Raw genomic sequence first — 14,051 nt, 5'->3', positions numbered from 1 at the left:
ACAAAATTCTATGGGTTTTTTTTTTTTTAAAGATTGTTTTTCATTGTTAAATTGTAATAAAAAATCTAAGAATTCGGTGGGAGTTCACCAGTCATCCATTTTCAAAACTTTGGATCAAGTCCAATTTTTTTTTCTTTTTTGAATTTGAGTTTTTTCCTTGAAATCTAGAGGGTTTTGGTGTTGTTGGATTGCTAATTTGGTAAATCCATTTGAGCTCAACAACTCTTAGAAAGGAAAGTGTTTCTCATTAAATAATAGGTTAAAGAGGTCGGGGAATGAGACTGCTTTGGTCATTTCGCAAGTCTCTCAAGGAAGACCGAAGTTAAGGGGTGTCTTCAATTTTCACAAGAATCCGGAGGGTACATCAAAATTTACACTTCTTTTATGAAAGGGCAACATTCGCGAACTCCGAATGCGTAGTACGCACCAATGAGGAAAACAAGAGCCGTTAATTAACCATCCAGCATCACCACGTGTCAAGATAAGTTCATCCACAGTCCAAGCGTGCGAATACCCTCCTCTCTCTTTCAGACGCACGTGCGACGAAGACATACAACTTCTCTCCGGTTCTCTCGACTTTATTAGATCGGTTTGTGGCTTAGTCACCAAGTCTCACCAGCCACTCATCAATCCATCCAAAATCTCATCATCAGTTCATCTCAGAACCTCGAACTCTCCTCATCTCTCTCAAATAAAGAAACCCTAACCCTAACCCTAACAGTATCTCCAATTTCTTCTGTCCTTCAGCTTGGATTTGCTGTGATGGGTTGAAATTGTTGATTTTGGGGGTGATATTATGGAGTGGGATAGCGATTCGGAAGGAGTGAGTGGCGACGAGGAAGGGTTTTTGTTGAACGATGGAGGCCCTCTTTCCTTCACAATCGGGAGTTTGCTTCAAACTGCTCCATGTGGTCTCGTTGTTACAGATGCTTTGGAGCCGGATCAGCCAATTATATACGTCAACACTGGATTTGAGCTCGTCACTGGCTATCGCGCCGAAGAAATCCTCGGACGAAATTGGTATGTTTTCGTCTTCTTAATCTCTTCGATTTGATATTTTGGTTAGCTTTTGTTGGTTTTTAATCAATTGAGATCTGATAATTGGGTGCGATTTTCGTCTAATTGTAATTTTCTTCTCGATTTCTGTTTGGTTGTTGGTTAATAAAGTTCTAATTTCGGTAATGGATGCGTTTAGGGCTTCAATTGAGATTTTTAGAGGGTTTAATCTGCATAACAAAGTCGGATGCAATTGTAAATATCCTAGAAATTACTTTTTGTGGGTAGAAATCGTATTAAAGCTGTTAAGAACTTGGTTTGTTTTCTAAATTTTTGCTCTTCTTTTGTGATTAGCATAAAGAGATAGTTTTTCAATGGATGGGATCAAAAGTTGAATCAATAACTTGGATTTGGGCGTGTAAGATTTCTGCTGGATCGATTGGACTCCATGTTACTCACCCCCAAATTCTACTTTGTGATAATTAGTGTGTGGTTGACATGAGTTGTACATGTTTAGTGAATTCCTTGAATTGGACTATCAATCTGTTCCAATGTTTTAGGAGTAATAAACATGATGCATCCATTGTTCTTTTTTTTACTAAAAGACTGCCTGATTATCCTTCGACGACGTATGTTCCAAGTTGAATGGAACTATGTTTGGCCCACTCAACTTGAGGGGTGAGGACTGAGGATGTTAAATCACTCCTTTCATGGTCTGTTCCTATGTGCATGTAAGGCATGGCGCCATGCATGATGCACAAGAAGTATTGGACATTTTCCTCATGTGCGAGTAAAAGCTGATCGTCCCACCCTAACATGACTAGATGGAATTCTTTTGCCATGCCATCGACAATTATCTTTTAAGATTTTCTCCACGGTTCTCTAGACCTTCCAAATGCTACAAGGTAGTCAAGAGATGTTAGAACTAATTCTACATATCTCTGGAGTAATCCTAAATATAATAACTCCCTCAAACGGAATTTGGAAGTTACCTATACAACAAATCTTATCAAAGGATCCCCTCACACAAGAAATCTTCTCTGTTGTTTGTTTTTTTATTACATGAAAGACATCACAAGGGAAAGGATACTTATCACAGTTAGAGATAACGAAGATTATATTCTTCTATTATTATTAAATGCATGAAATGTACACGTATGTAACTAGAGAAGAATATGTGCACTTTCATTGAGTTGGGTTTTACTTTTGACCCAACTCAACAATTGCACCTAAGTGTTGTCTCTCTTGCTTCCAATATTTCTCTGTCACTTGGTTTTTAAACATTTTTAGAAGATTCTAAAAGAGAGAGAAGACAAGAAGGGACATGTATTGAGGTAGTGATAGCAAATATGAAGACACTTGAGTCAAGAAAGGCATAGTTTTGTATAGAATTGAATGGTGGAATAAAGTTCATTGTGCCGGCTTGATAAAGTGCAGCTAGATCTAATACCAAAATGGTGAATAGGATACATTCAGCTGGATTGATGCAGAGCAATTAGCCTTGACACCAAAATTGATGCAGGACAACATGATAGGTTTTTTTGAATTAGGTTTCAAACAAGTGGTGAAAGGTGCTGCAATTTAAATATATCTTCTATCTCATAATGAAATTAATCAAGGAGTTTAATTGTAATCGAGGCATTCAATTGTTCTATCTTCTTTTGAATTTGCTTGTTCATTGATTTTTCTAACCATTTTCCCTCTCTTTAATGGGGTTTGTTATATCATCCACACTTAATACCAATTTCACTTAAATCTTCCTTTTTTTCTTTGGATAGATAATGGATAGGAAGAAATTACGAAAGAGAGGAAGGTCAAGATGTTCAACCCAAGAAAAGAAAATACAAAGGAGAAACAAAGAACAACTAATAAGAAATGTTACAAATACTATCCCAACGGACTAAGAAATCCTCAAAGAACACTCCTTTGAAGATCTTACACCAGAAAAAAGAAGCCCTAGAGCCAATAAAACTAATGCTTGGCTTGATTGAGTCTTCCCTTCAAACACTCTAGGATTTCTTTCTTTCCAAATACACCATGAAATCGCAAAAGGGGTTAAACCCCAAATCAACCTTTTTGAATTATGGAAGCATATCCCCAATTGAAGCCATTCACTAAAGACTTCTCTTACCGAACCCAAAAGTCATGAATCAATCCCGAACAACGAAAAGCAATGGATCCATACTCCCCTTGCCACCTCGCAATGCAAAAGCAAGTGATTGGCTGTTTCTTCATTTGCCAAGCACATGCAACAAATATACAGGCTGTAGAAACCCCTTCTCCTCAACTGATCAATTGTTATAATCCTCACCTTCACGGCGGTCCAAACAAATAAAACCCCCTTCGAAGGAACCTTGGCTGTTACTTAAATCTTTCTATTGTTACACAATTTCTAAGTCTACTGGATGAAAATTTTTTTGGTTGGCTGGGGGGGGGGGGGCGGGTTGCAAAAATGTAGTACAAATTTGGGTTTAGGGTTTTGTGATTGTATTAGCAGAAAAATAAGGGAGACAGATGCATAAATGTATGGAGTCTCACCACATCTAGAGAGAAGATGCAAAGAGAAAATTCATTCAAACATTGCCATTCCATTCGACGATGTAGAATATCCATTACGTTCCATTTTATATACTGACATGATACTTCCCTAAAAGAAGTACTGATTTGGTATCATCACTTGAACTTTCGACCTTTTGGTTAAGGTTTGGAAGTCGCTTCCACGAAAGCCACCCTATTGAAGATACTTCCCTAAAAGAAATAAAAATATTTAGCAATGTTTCAAAATAATTTCAACTTGCAAAACAAGCAAAACTCCTATTCCTTCTTACTAATTGAGCAACTAGAACAAATCCCAACAGCTCTATAATGTGAATTCTAAATTTAATAAATAAAAACATTACTTAACAAGATTCTAATACTAAATTTATTACTATGTCGAAGCCATGTTTTGCTTGTCAACTCTCTCTCTCTCTTTCTCACACGAGCGCGTACAGACACACACTTGCTCATTTGAATCATCAAGAAATAGTAGTTACTTCATAGAAGCAAAGTTCTATATGAAGTGGGGGCTTTACACCACTATCAGTGAGCATATTTGAAAATTTTAATTGGGTTTGAACAAGCGGCCTTTATTAAAGTGAGATAGATTCTAGACGGAGTGTTGATAGCAAATGAATGTCTTGACTAGAGATTGAAAGAAAAGAAGGCCATGTTGGTAGGAAAAATCGATAGGCAAAAAGGTTAGGGTCATACGAGTTGGAGTTTATGGAGTATATGTTGGAAAGAATGGGTTTTGGGTCAAAGTGGATTGGGTGGATTATGAAGTGCACAACAACGGTCTCCTTCTCTATTTTTATTAACGATAGCCCTATAGGTTTCTTTAGAGGCACGAGGGGCTTGAGACAAGGGGATCCCTTTTCCCCATTTTTATTTCTTATTGTGGCTGAGGCACTGGGTAAACTTTTCTAAAGGGTGGTAGATTTAAGGAAATTATCGGGTTTCAGGGTGAACAATAAGGGACCATTGATCTCTCATCTTCAATTTGTGGATGATACCTTGGTGTTCTTAGATCACGTAAGGAGCAAGTGCGTATTTTGCGAGTGCTTCTATATTGTTTTGAAGCAATCTCTGGTTTGCATATAAACTTGAAAAAAAAAAAAAACAAGTTGTTCGGGGTGGGAAACGTTTATGATCTTCCTATGTTGGCAGCCACATTGGAGTGCACCTTTGGCAGTTTTTCATCTTCTTATTTAGGCCTACTGTTAGGGGCACCTTACAATAGCAAGAGCATTTGGGAAGTGTGGTGGTGAGTTTGGAAAAGAAGCTAAGCATGTGGAAGGCGAGATATCTTTCAAAATGTGGAAAGGTAACTTTAATTAAGAGTACTTTGACTAGTATTCCGATTATTTCTTATCCCTTTTCTCTTTACCCAGTTCTGTAGAGATTAAATGGGCACGTCTTATGAAGAATTTCCTATGGAATGATAAGAATGGAGAAAGAAGGTACCACTTGATAAATTGGAAGTTGATTTGTACCCTAAAGAAAAATAAAGGATTGGGGATCAGAGGTGTAAGGCTTACCAATAGAGCTTTGTTAGGTAAATGGTTGTGGGGGTTTGGGGAGGAAATGAGTAATTTGTGGAGGAGAGTTGTGCAAGCTAAATACAGTGAGAAGAGATTTGGTTGATATAGTGGTGAGGCCTCAAGCATGTATGGTTGTAGTGTGTAGAAAGGGATTCTCAAGGTTGTCAATCAGTTTGATAGTTGGATCACTTATAGAGTAGGACTAGGAGATAGAGTTACTTTTTAGGAGGATAAATGGTGTGGTAACATTTCCTCTATCAACTCAATACCGGTCTTTGTACAATTTTTCTTTGAAAAAGAACTATGCGGTTTAGAATTGTCTGATTCGTAATGGCATTACTACTACTTGCAATTTGACATTCAGGAGGAATTTCAATGACTGGGAGATAGTAGAGGTAATATCTTCTCTTGATTTCTTGAATTTTGCTCAAATTAATGAGAATAATCAAGACAAAAGGGAATGGTTTTCGACTAAGGACAAGAGATTCTCAGTTCGTTCATTTTATAAACTTCTTCTTTTGCTCGAGAACTCTTTCTTGGAAACTATTGTTTGGAGTGTATTATACTTATTGAAAAAAAAAAAACTATTGTTTGGAGTGCTCTTATCCCATCCAAGATTCCATTCTTCGTGTGGTTAGCTTCCTTAAAGAAATTCTTACCTTGGATAACTTGATTAGACGTGGTTGGATTACTCCAAATTTTTGCCCTCTTTACTTGAGTGAAGCAGAGTCTGTTAACCACATTAATTCATTACTCATTTTCTCGGGGTATTTGGACTACATTTCTCTCCCTTTTTCAACTGGAGTGGGTTTTTCCTAAAAATTTCTTGTCGCTTTTGGAAGCATGGACTTTTAACACTTTCTTTCTTAGAAAAAGATACCTTTGAGCTATCCTTTTGTTGGTCATTGCATGAGGTCTTTGGAGATAGAGGAACTACATGGTGTTTCAGGGTAAGGAATGTTTGCCTCATGTTGTTGTATATCTGTAGATTTTGGGTTTGCTGTACTTTTGGTCGAAATTGAGCAAGGAATTTTTGGGGGTATCTTTTAACGACTTTGTATTTAGATGGGATCTTTTGTGTAACTCTTAGCGATTTGTTTGTTTGCTTTGCTTCTTTTTGTTTTCTTTGTTCTATTTGGGTATCTCAACTGCCTGTTTTGTAAATCCTTTTCTTTTCCCTTAATATATCTTTACACTTTATCAAAAAAAATAATTTGGACAATGGTGCTACTTTACATAAACTTCTCATCTTTCCTCTCTTCATGCATCCCAACAATCAAATGTTGTCGATTTTTCTCAAAAGATGAAGCATCTAAGTTGTGAACATTATCATTTTATGCGGGAAAATTTTTCTTAGGTACTATTAAAAACCTTCAATAAAAACGTGATGATTAAATTAGTGATTTTCTTTGCCAGAGCAACAAGTTAGGACTAGTGATCGTCATTCACCTGCTTGAAGGATTGAATGGGAAATGTTGGATGTGTACTAGAATTTTTTTGCCGACTAGTGGTGTTTGTTGTCTTGATAAAAGTGTGATAGTCTTGTGCTTTCAAAAGGAAAGATTAGTTGTTTTGTATTTCCTTATTTTGCTTACAAATTGTAGATCTGATAAGACATTTCTAATTGTCACATGAGTGGTGGTGTAGTTGTTCAACGGCTTAGGTGTGGTCCTCAAGGTTGTGAGATCGAGTCTTCCCACTCGCAACTTTACCCAATACGCCTGTTTGTTGTGGCAGGGATATCTATAGGGATTAGTCCCACTTTCAAAGGGAGTTAGGACGCTTTTTTGCATCAAAGGAAAAAGGAATTTCTTATTTTATCAATTTCACTTCTTCCTTTTAGTTCTTTATTGTTAGTTGAATTTTAAATTTATGAAGTTTTTTTTTTTTTGATATATATAAATTTAATTAATGAAGAAAATGAGAAGAGGAGGCTGAGATAGCTCCCAAACAACAAGACAAGAAAAAACAACAAGGAAAGAAAGAAAGAAAGGATAAAATACACGTCCGGTGGGGTGCTACGAGTCACAAATGGTTTCCCAATTAAATACAAAATCTTGGAAGCACACTTCCTCAAAGTCTTTACTCATCTTTGACCAAAAGAAAGGAAATCCCAAAATCTCTAAAATCACTGTGTGAGAAAAGCTCTCATTGTTATGAGACACTCTGTTGTTGAGCTCTCTCCAGAGACCCCAAGTAATGGTGAAAAGAAGGATAGTCCAAAGATGTCTCTTTTTAGAAGAGAAGATATTAGAACTCCAACCCTCTAAAAGCGCAAAAAAAGATAAAGGAAGAATTCAATCCACTTGGAAACGAGATAAGAAGAACATCTAAATAACACAGGAGAAAGAACAGTAAATAAGAATGTGGTTGACAGACTCCCCGTCCCTCAAACAAAGATAGCAAAAATTTGAGGTAATCCACCCCCGATAGATCAAATTATTCAAGGTGAGGATTCTACCCAAAGAGGCAAGTCATAAAAAGAAAGACACCTTAAAAGGAACAAGAGCAGACCAAATGACAGATGGAGAGAAAGATACCTCACATGACGGAAGCAAACAATAATAGAAAGACTTAACAGAGACCTGAATGTTTGATATGAGATAGCGGAGATGGCTATGTGCATTGTGTCCATAGTCACCAACGTCGTCGACTTCTTGAAAAAGTCGTGATTAAAGTGCGATTTTAAAGGCCGGTGATTAAATCACGACTTTTTGAAAAAGTCACATGTTAAACGAAAGTCGCGATTTAACAAAAAAATGTGATTTCATCGTCACTTTTTAAAGGGTTTTTTCGCAGACTATTTATTCTTATAATTTAAAGTAGGATTTGATGATATAAATGATAATACTTTTTAGAACAAAAAAAAAAAAAACATTATCTTAAAACTATTTCAATTTTTTTGTTTTCTTCGACTTTTTCCCTTATCGACTAATTCCCAAACCCCTGACTTGGTGACTATGATTGCGTCAACTTGGTTACCTTTCCCTTATTGGTAATAACTTCAAAGTCAGCGCCATTTGTTTAGTAGTCATATGCTTTACAAGGGAGTATTAGCTGTTTTGTGTTACTTTATCTTGTTTACCAATTGTAGTTAATTAAATTATAGATCCAATAAAACATTTTTCATTCTATCTGTTTTACTTCTTCCTTTAAGTTCTTTAATGTTTGTGGTGGTCTTTTACATTTATAACTTTATTAACTTGTTCTTGATAACCTGAATGACTGATATGAGATAGCTGAGATGGTCATTTGCATTGCGTGAGCTTGTCTATTTCACTCTTACTGGAATCTAAAAAGTCTCATATTGGATAACTTCATGGTCATTGTTTTGTTATCCCCTTTTTTGATCCACACATTTATTTTTGTTATTTGTACTTGATTTACTTTTATGTTGTTCTTGATGTCTGAAACGACCCTGTGTGTTGGGTTGGGTGGGGCACCACGGACATGCACACACATTATTTATCCAGCCCATTTTTATTCCACTAATTATTTGAAGCTTCCATATTTTAAGTATTGAAGGTTGAATGTGACACATTTATTTTCTTGTTTGCTTTTGTATTGCTCACCTAGAACCATACTAGTACTGATATCTTGAGGTCTTGTTTCAGCCGTTTCTTGCAGTGTAGAGGGCCATTTGCTAAAAGGAGGCATCCATTGGTAGATTCCACCGTAGTTTCAGAAATACGGAGATGCCTTGATGATGGGGTTGAGTTCCAAGGTGATCTATTGAACTTCAAGAAAGATGGTTCTCCATTGATGAACAGGTTGCGGTTGACCCCAATATATGGTGATGATGATACCATTACCCACGTTATTGGCATCCAGTTCTTCACTGAAGCGAATCTTGATTTGGGTCCACTGCCTGGATCTTCAGTGAAAGAGTCTAGAAGATCATCCGATCGGTTCCATTCTGATCTCTCCTCATACAGGCCTCCTCCATCTGGATATGGAAATGTTTGTTCTGATCTTTGTGGCATGTTTCAACTTAGTGACGAGGTCTTGTCTCACAAGATACTCTCAAGGCTGACACCTAGAGATATTGCCTCTGTTGGTTCTGTTTGTATGCGGCTCTATCAATTAACAAGGAACGAGGACCTGTGGAGAATGGTTTGCCAAAATGCATGGGGTAGTGAAACAACTCGTGTGTTGGAGACAGTACCTGGTGCAAAACGACTGGGATGGGGTCGGCTGGCACAGGAATTAACCACTCTTGAAGCTGCAGCATGGAGGAAGTTAACTGTTGGAGGTACAGTGGAGCCCTCTCGTTGCAACTTTGGCGCCTGTGCCGTTGGAAATCGGGTGGTTTTATTTGGTGGGGAAGGGGTGAACATGCAGCCAATGAACGACACATTTGTGTTGGATTTGAATTCTAACCACCCAGAGTGGCAACACGTCAAAGTGAGCTCCCCACCTCCGGGCCGGTGGGGTCACACTCTTTCTTGTGTAAATGGATCAGTCTTGGTCGTCTTTGGAGGATGTGGAAAGCAGGGCTTACTCAATGACGTCTTTGTATTGGATTTGGATGCACAGCATCCCACATGGCGTGAAATCTCTGGATTGGCCCCGCCACTTCCCAGATCATGGCACAGTTCGTGCACATTAGATGGCACTAAGTTGGTAGTTTCTGGTGGCTGTGCAGATTCTGGGGTGCTTCTCAGTGACACCTTCCTTTTGGATCTCACAACGATGGAGAAACCTGTTTGGAGAGAGATACCCGTGTCATGGACACCTCCTTCCAGGTTGGGCCATACACTTTCTGTCTATGGTGGACGCAAAATATTGATGTTCGGAGGCCTGGCCAAGAGTGGGCCTCTTCGACTCCGCTCAAGTGACGTATTCACGATGGATCTAAGTGAAGAGGAACCATGTTGGAGATGCGTAACTGGAAGTGGAATGCCTGGTGCTGGAAATCCAGCAGGTATAGCTCCTCCTCCTCGGCTGGATCACGTTGCAGTAAGTCTCCCATGTGGTAGGATTCTGATCTTTGGTGGGTCGGTTGCTGGTCTTCACTCTGCCTCCCAGCTGTATCTCCTGGACCCAACTGATGAAAAACCAACCTGGAGGATATTAAATGTACCTGGCCGTCCCCCGAGATTCGCTTGGGGCCATAGTACGTGTGTTGTTGGAGGAACGAGGGCTATAGTTCTTGGCGGACAAACTGGAGAGGAGTGGATGCTGAGTGAGCTGCATGAGCTGTCTTTGGCAAGCTCAATCATGTGATTCAGAAATACACTGGTAAGTCATTTGGATGGAACTGTTATTAATGATTTCAACACCAAATTTAATTACAATTTGGATGAATAGTTTTGATCATTGGTGCAATCAACTAAGTTGGGCTTTGTAAAGTGGTCAAGAAATGGTTTGTGGTTGGATGATTGTCAATGTTTCATTGTTGTGTTTGTTTGTTAGAATATCGTATGATATGTTACTGTGGTTAGAACTCATGAAATTATTGCTATGCATGATGTATTTTCCTGTTACAGGTTCATCTAGTCGGATTGATCTGTTTTTGGGTGATGGGAGTTTATCTTCACGAATCATGCTTGATCTGTTGACAGCAAAGGAGTTTATCTCACAGAATCATGCTTGAAAATGTCAAATATACATTCTACCTGTATGGTTGTGTAGTGGGATTAGGTCAGTAATATTCAGGTATATAGTTAAGTGATACTGCTATAATTTGGGGTTACTTTGTGAGTTCTTTTTCGAGAAGAATGTAACTTTTCTGTATATATTTACACTTTAACCTCCATGTTTATCCTATAAGTATTGTGATCTTTGTCGGTATCTATTTATTAACTTTGGTGGGTTATGCCAAGATGTCACAAAACAAAATCATTCACCAGTTAACTTCGGTCACATTTTCTCTTTAGTTGTATTTTGGAGATCCTCATGTTTGGGGTTAAGAATTAAGAATTCATGATTTTCCGTCAGTTTCTGCAAATAAGAGGGACTGGTTAGGCGACAATATAAAGCTGCCCCCCCTCTTTTTTCCCCTCGACCTGGTTATATCTTCTGATTGAGGCTGTAATTGGCATTTCTTGAATGTATGCCCAAATCATTTATAATTCAATGACCCCATTGGCAGTGTATGTTGAAATCATCTTTGGCGAGGATCAATTTAGGTATGATGCGTCTCATCTTTCCCTAATCTAAAGTGAAAGTCTCATGTTTCACTACACTAAAAATGTAATATAAACGAAGTTGATTTATTCCATGATTTAAAAAGAAACCTGCTGGTGACCCAAGTCTATACCGGAATTGAAGAAACCCTAGAATTTCTTAAGTTTACACAAATGTTAATTCCACTTCCAAGGAACACCATTGAGAGACGGAATGGATTTTTTACTCGAGAGAAATTTAATGGTTTGAGAGTTCCAATTCATTTGAATTCAAGAAGGAGACCTTGGCACAATCTCTCTCTCCTCTCCAAGACCTACAGTGGTCAGTGAGAACAGATTTCAGAGTTAATGTTTTGACAGCCAAAATAGAATGTGGAGATTGCCCTTTTTTTTTAATGGTAAATTGGAGTTTTAACACACTTCGCAATTTGTTGGGGACTTTGGTTGTAGTGTAACAGACACATATTTGTGGCTAAGGTCTTGGGACCCTTAACCTCTTATCTTGTAGATTCGAAGATTTTGTAGTAAGATGGGAAAGGGGTGTGTTGTATTTCACAAGAGTAATCTTTTGTACTTGATTTCGCTTGGTTGGCCATCTCAGTCAATCTTGCCTTTCTATTAATAAAATCCTTGCTTATCAAAAATAAAAATTGGGTGTAGTTAAAAAATTGCCTATAAAACTTCCTAAGGGTGGTGATTTGATTCTAGTATGAATAATATATGCAATTCAAGGTTCGTTCTTGACTTGCCCACCAGGGTTTAAAGAGTTCACATTAGAAAAAATCGTTGTGGGAGGGAGTTCTGACTTCAGAGAACCTCGGATAACCAATCCTACAAAGTTAACCAGGGTAATTTTGTAATTTGAAGATGTTTTATTCAAGATTCTGTGAAATCTCAAATTGACTTTTTTTTGTAGTAAATTTTTTCTTATTATTATTAGAATTTGAAATCTAATTTTTTGAATTCCTATAATCAGGTTACCCTATCATCATATCTTCTTAAACCAAATATCATCAATTCATCATGATTCATTTTACATGCTTTTAACAATAGTTGGAGGTACTTTTGTGGACCCCATTTGTCATTTTCATCAACACAAACCTAACATTGATAACCCCAGTTCCTCTTTTTTTTTTTTTTACTTCAAATCAGTATCTATCTGTTCACTTCTGATCCTAACATCTTCTCATGATCAACGATTGAGATTGTTTGTAATGATCCAAATATCCATCATCATGCAATCACGTAAGCTTTTGTGGCATAATAACGTTCTAAGCTAACTAGCAGTTCCATGTCGTCCTCATGGTTTAGTTTCATGTGCTTATTGGCAGGCAATAACGATGATCCACATGCTGCACATGTACGAATTGTAACCTATAATTCAAGGTTTGGTTTTTATGCCTAATGTTATTGAAGATGACAATCAATCTTATGATCTAGCCATGCAAATCCAAAAGAGCATTGATGAAGACTGAAATCAAACAAGGAGCCCCCCATGAATCCGACTTTGAATCGGGGCAGCCCGCATCCAAATTTCGATGGAACTCTCTTTTTTATTTCACACCCCAACTTTTTTTTTTTTATTATCAATATTTGGAATACCTCTGGATCCCTCTTCGTAACCCTTGTTAGCAATCTCCCGTTTGATTCGTGAAAAATTCATGAATTTTTTGTCTTTTTTTTTTCAATGAAAGTATTATTCTTTGGAATATTGAATTATTCTAAATAATTCACATATTTTAAGTTAAACAAGAATAATACACATTTTTTTTACGAAAATTTATAAAACTTGATAAAAAAATTGTAATTTGTTGTATGTTGTATGATGTAAACAAGTTTGATTGTGAAGCAGTCACGCTTCAAAATTCAAAAGGAATCCACTTTTTTAAGTGATAAATGTCCCTTTCATCTTTAAAAAAATAATGTCATGCCCCTCTTCATTTATTTGAGATATCACCTTAATTTTTCAAATTATTGATTTGTCTTTTGACTTTGGTCTTTTTTTATAAATTAATGGAACAATAACCTCAATACTCTCATTATCACCACCATCACAACTATATTAATTCCCACATTACTGACATGAATATCTGTGCGAAATCATAGATGTTTCATCGAGATACGAGTGAAAAGCATTATGGCAATGTGCGCACCTCCACATCAGCAATGTGAGAATCAATGTCTAGTTCAATGTTACTCCAACACGACTCTTTTAGAAATGGGATGGATAATACATGTATAAAGCATATGCAACGTATTTTTTATTTACTGAATTTTTGACTAAATTTTAAATCGGATTTTTGCAACCTAAAATCAAATAGAATTCAAATTTTTATTGTATTCTGAATTGCTAGGGCTGTCAATGGATCGGATCAAATCCACAATCCAATCTGATAACTTCGGATTTAGATCGATGTTTTGGATTATGATAACGATCCGATATCTTATTGGATCGGATCAGGATCAATCATGTCCCAATTTGATAATATGTTAAAATATATATAAATTATATTATATATTTGTTGAGATATGCGACGTTTATTTAGATTTTATATATAAAATTGGGTTTGACTTGATCCAATTATTAATGGATTGGGTCTAGATCTTATTATTGAATTTCGATAATAAATCGGATCCATTGACAACCCTACGAATTGATAATGAGGTTCAATAGCATGACATGTGGATTTTTTGAAATTTATTTCACACACTTACTTTTTTATTGTCAATATTTGGAATACTTCCTCGAAAATGGCACGTGTAATCCATTAAAGTTTTTTCCAAGTCCCTCATTATCAATAAACTTTGGCTTTCCATATCCAAAAAGAACATGCATGAAGAAGAC

At 37.0% G+C, this 14,051-nt stretch overlaps 1 protein-coding gene across 1 annotated transcript; it reads left to right on the top strand.

The window, feature by feature from the left end:
- Positions 1–557: 557 nt before the first annotated feature.
- LOC147397493 (adagio protein 1-like) lies at positions 558–10,871 on the top strand. The gene is made up of 3 exons (XM_086449188.1): positions 558–1,020; positions 8,693–10,319; positions 10,568–10,871. The coding sequence occupies exons 1-2, from the start codon at positions 797–799 to the stop codon at positions 10,302–10,304; spliced, it is 1,836 nt and encodes a 611-aa protein (XP_086305314.1). The 5' UTR covers positions 558–796; the 3' UTR covers positions 10,305–10,319; positions 10,568–10,871.
- Positions 10,872–14,051: the final 3,180 nt, after the last annotated feature.

The sequence above is a fragment of the Akebia trifoliata genome, chromosome 8, assembly GCF_017979445.1.
Source record: "Akebia trifoliata isolate Shusen 1 chromosome 8, ASM1797944v1, whole genome shotgun sequence".
Taxonomy (NCBI): Eukaryota; Viridiplantae; Streptophyta; class Magnoliopsida; order Ranunculales; family Lardizabalaceae; genus Akebia; species Akebia trifoliata.
This window is presented reverse-complemented; position numbering and strand designations above follow the sequence as displayed.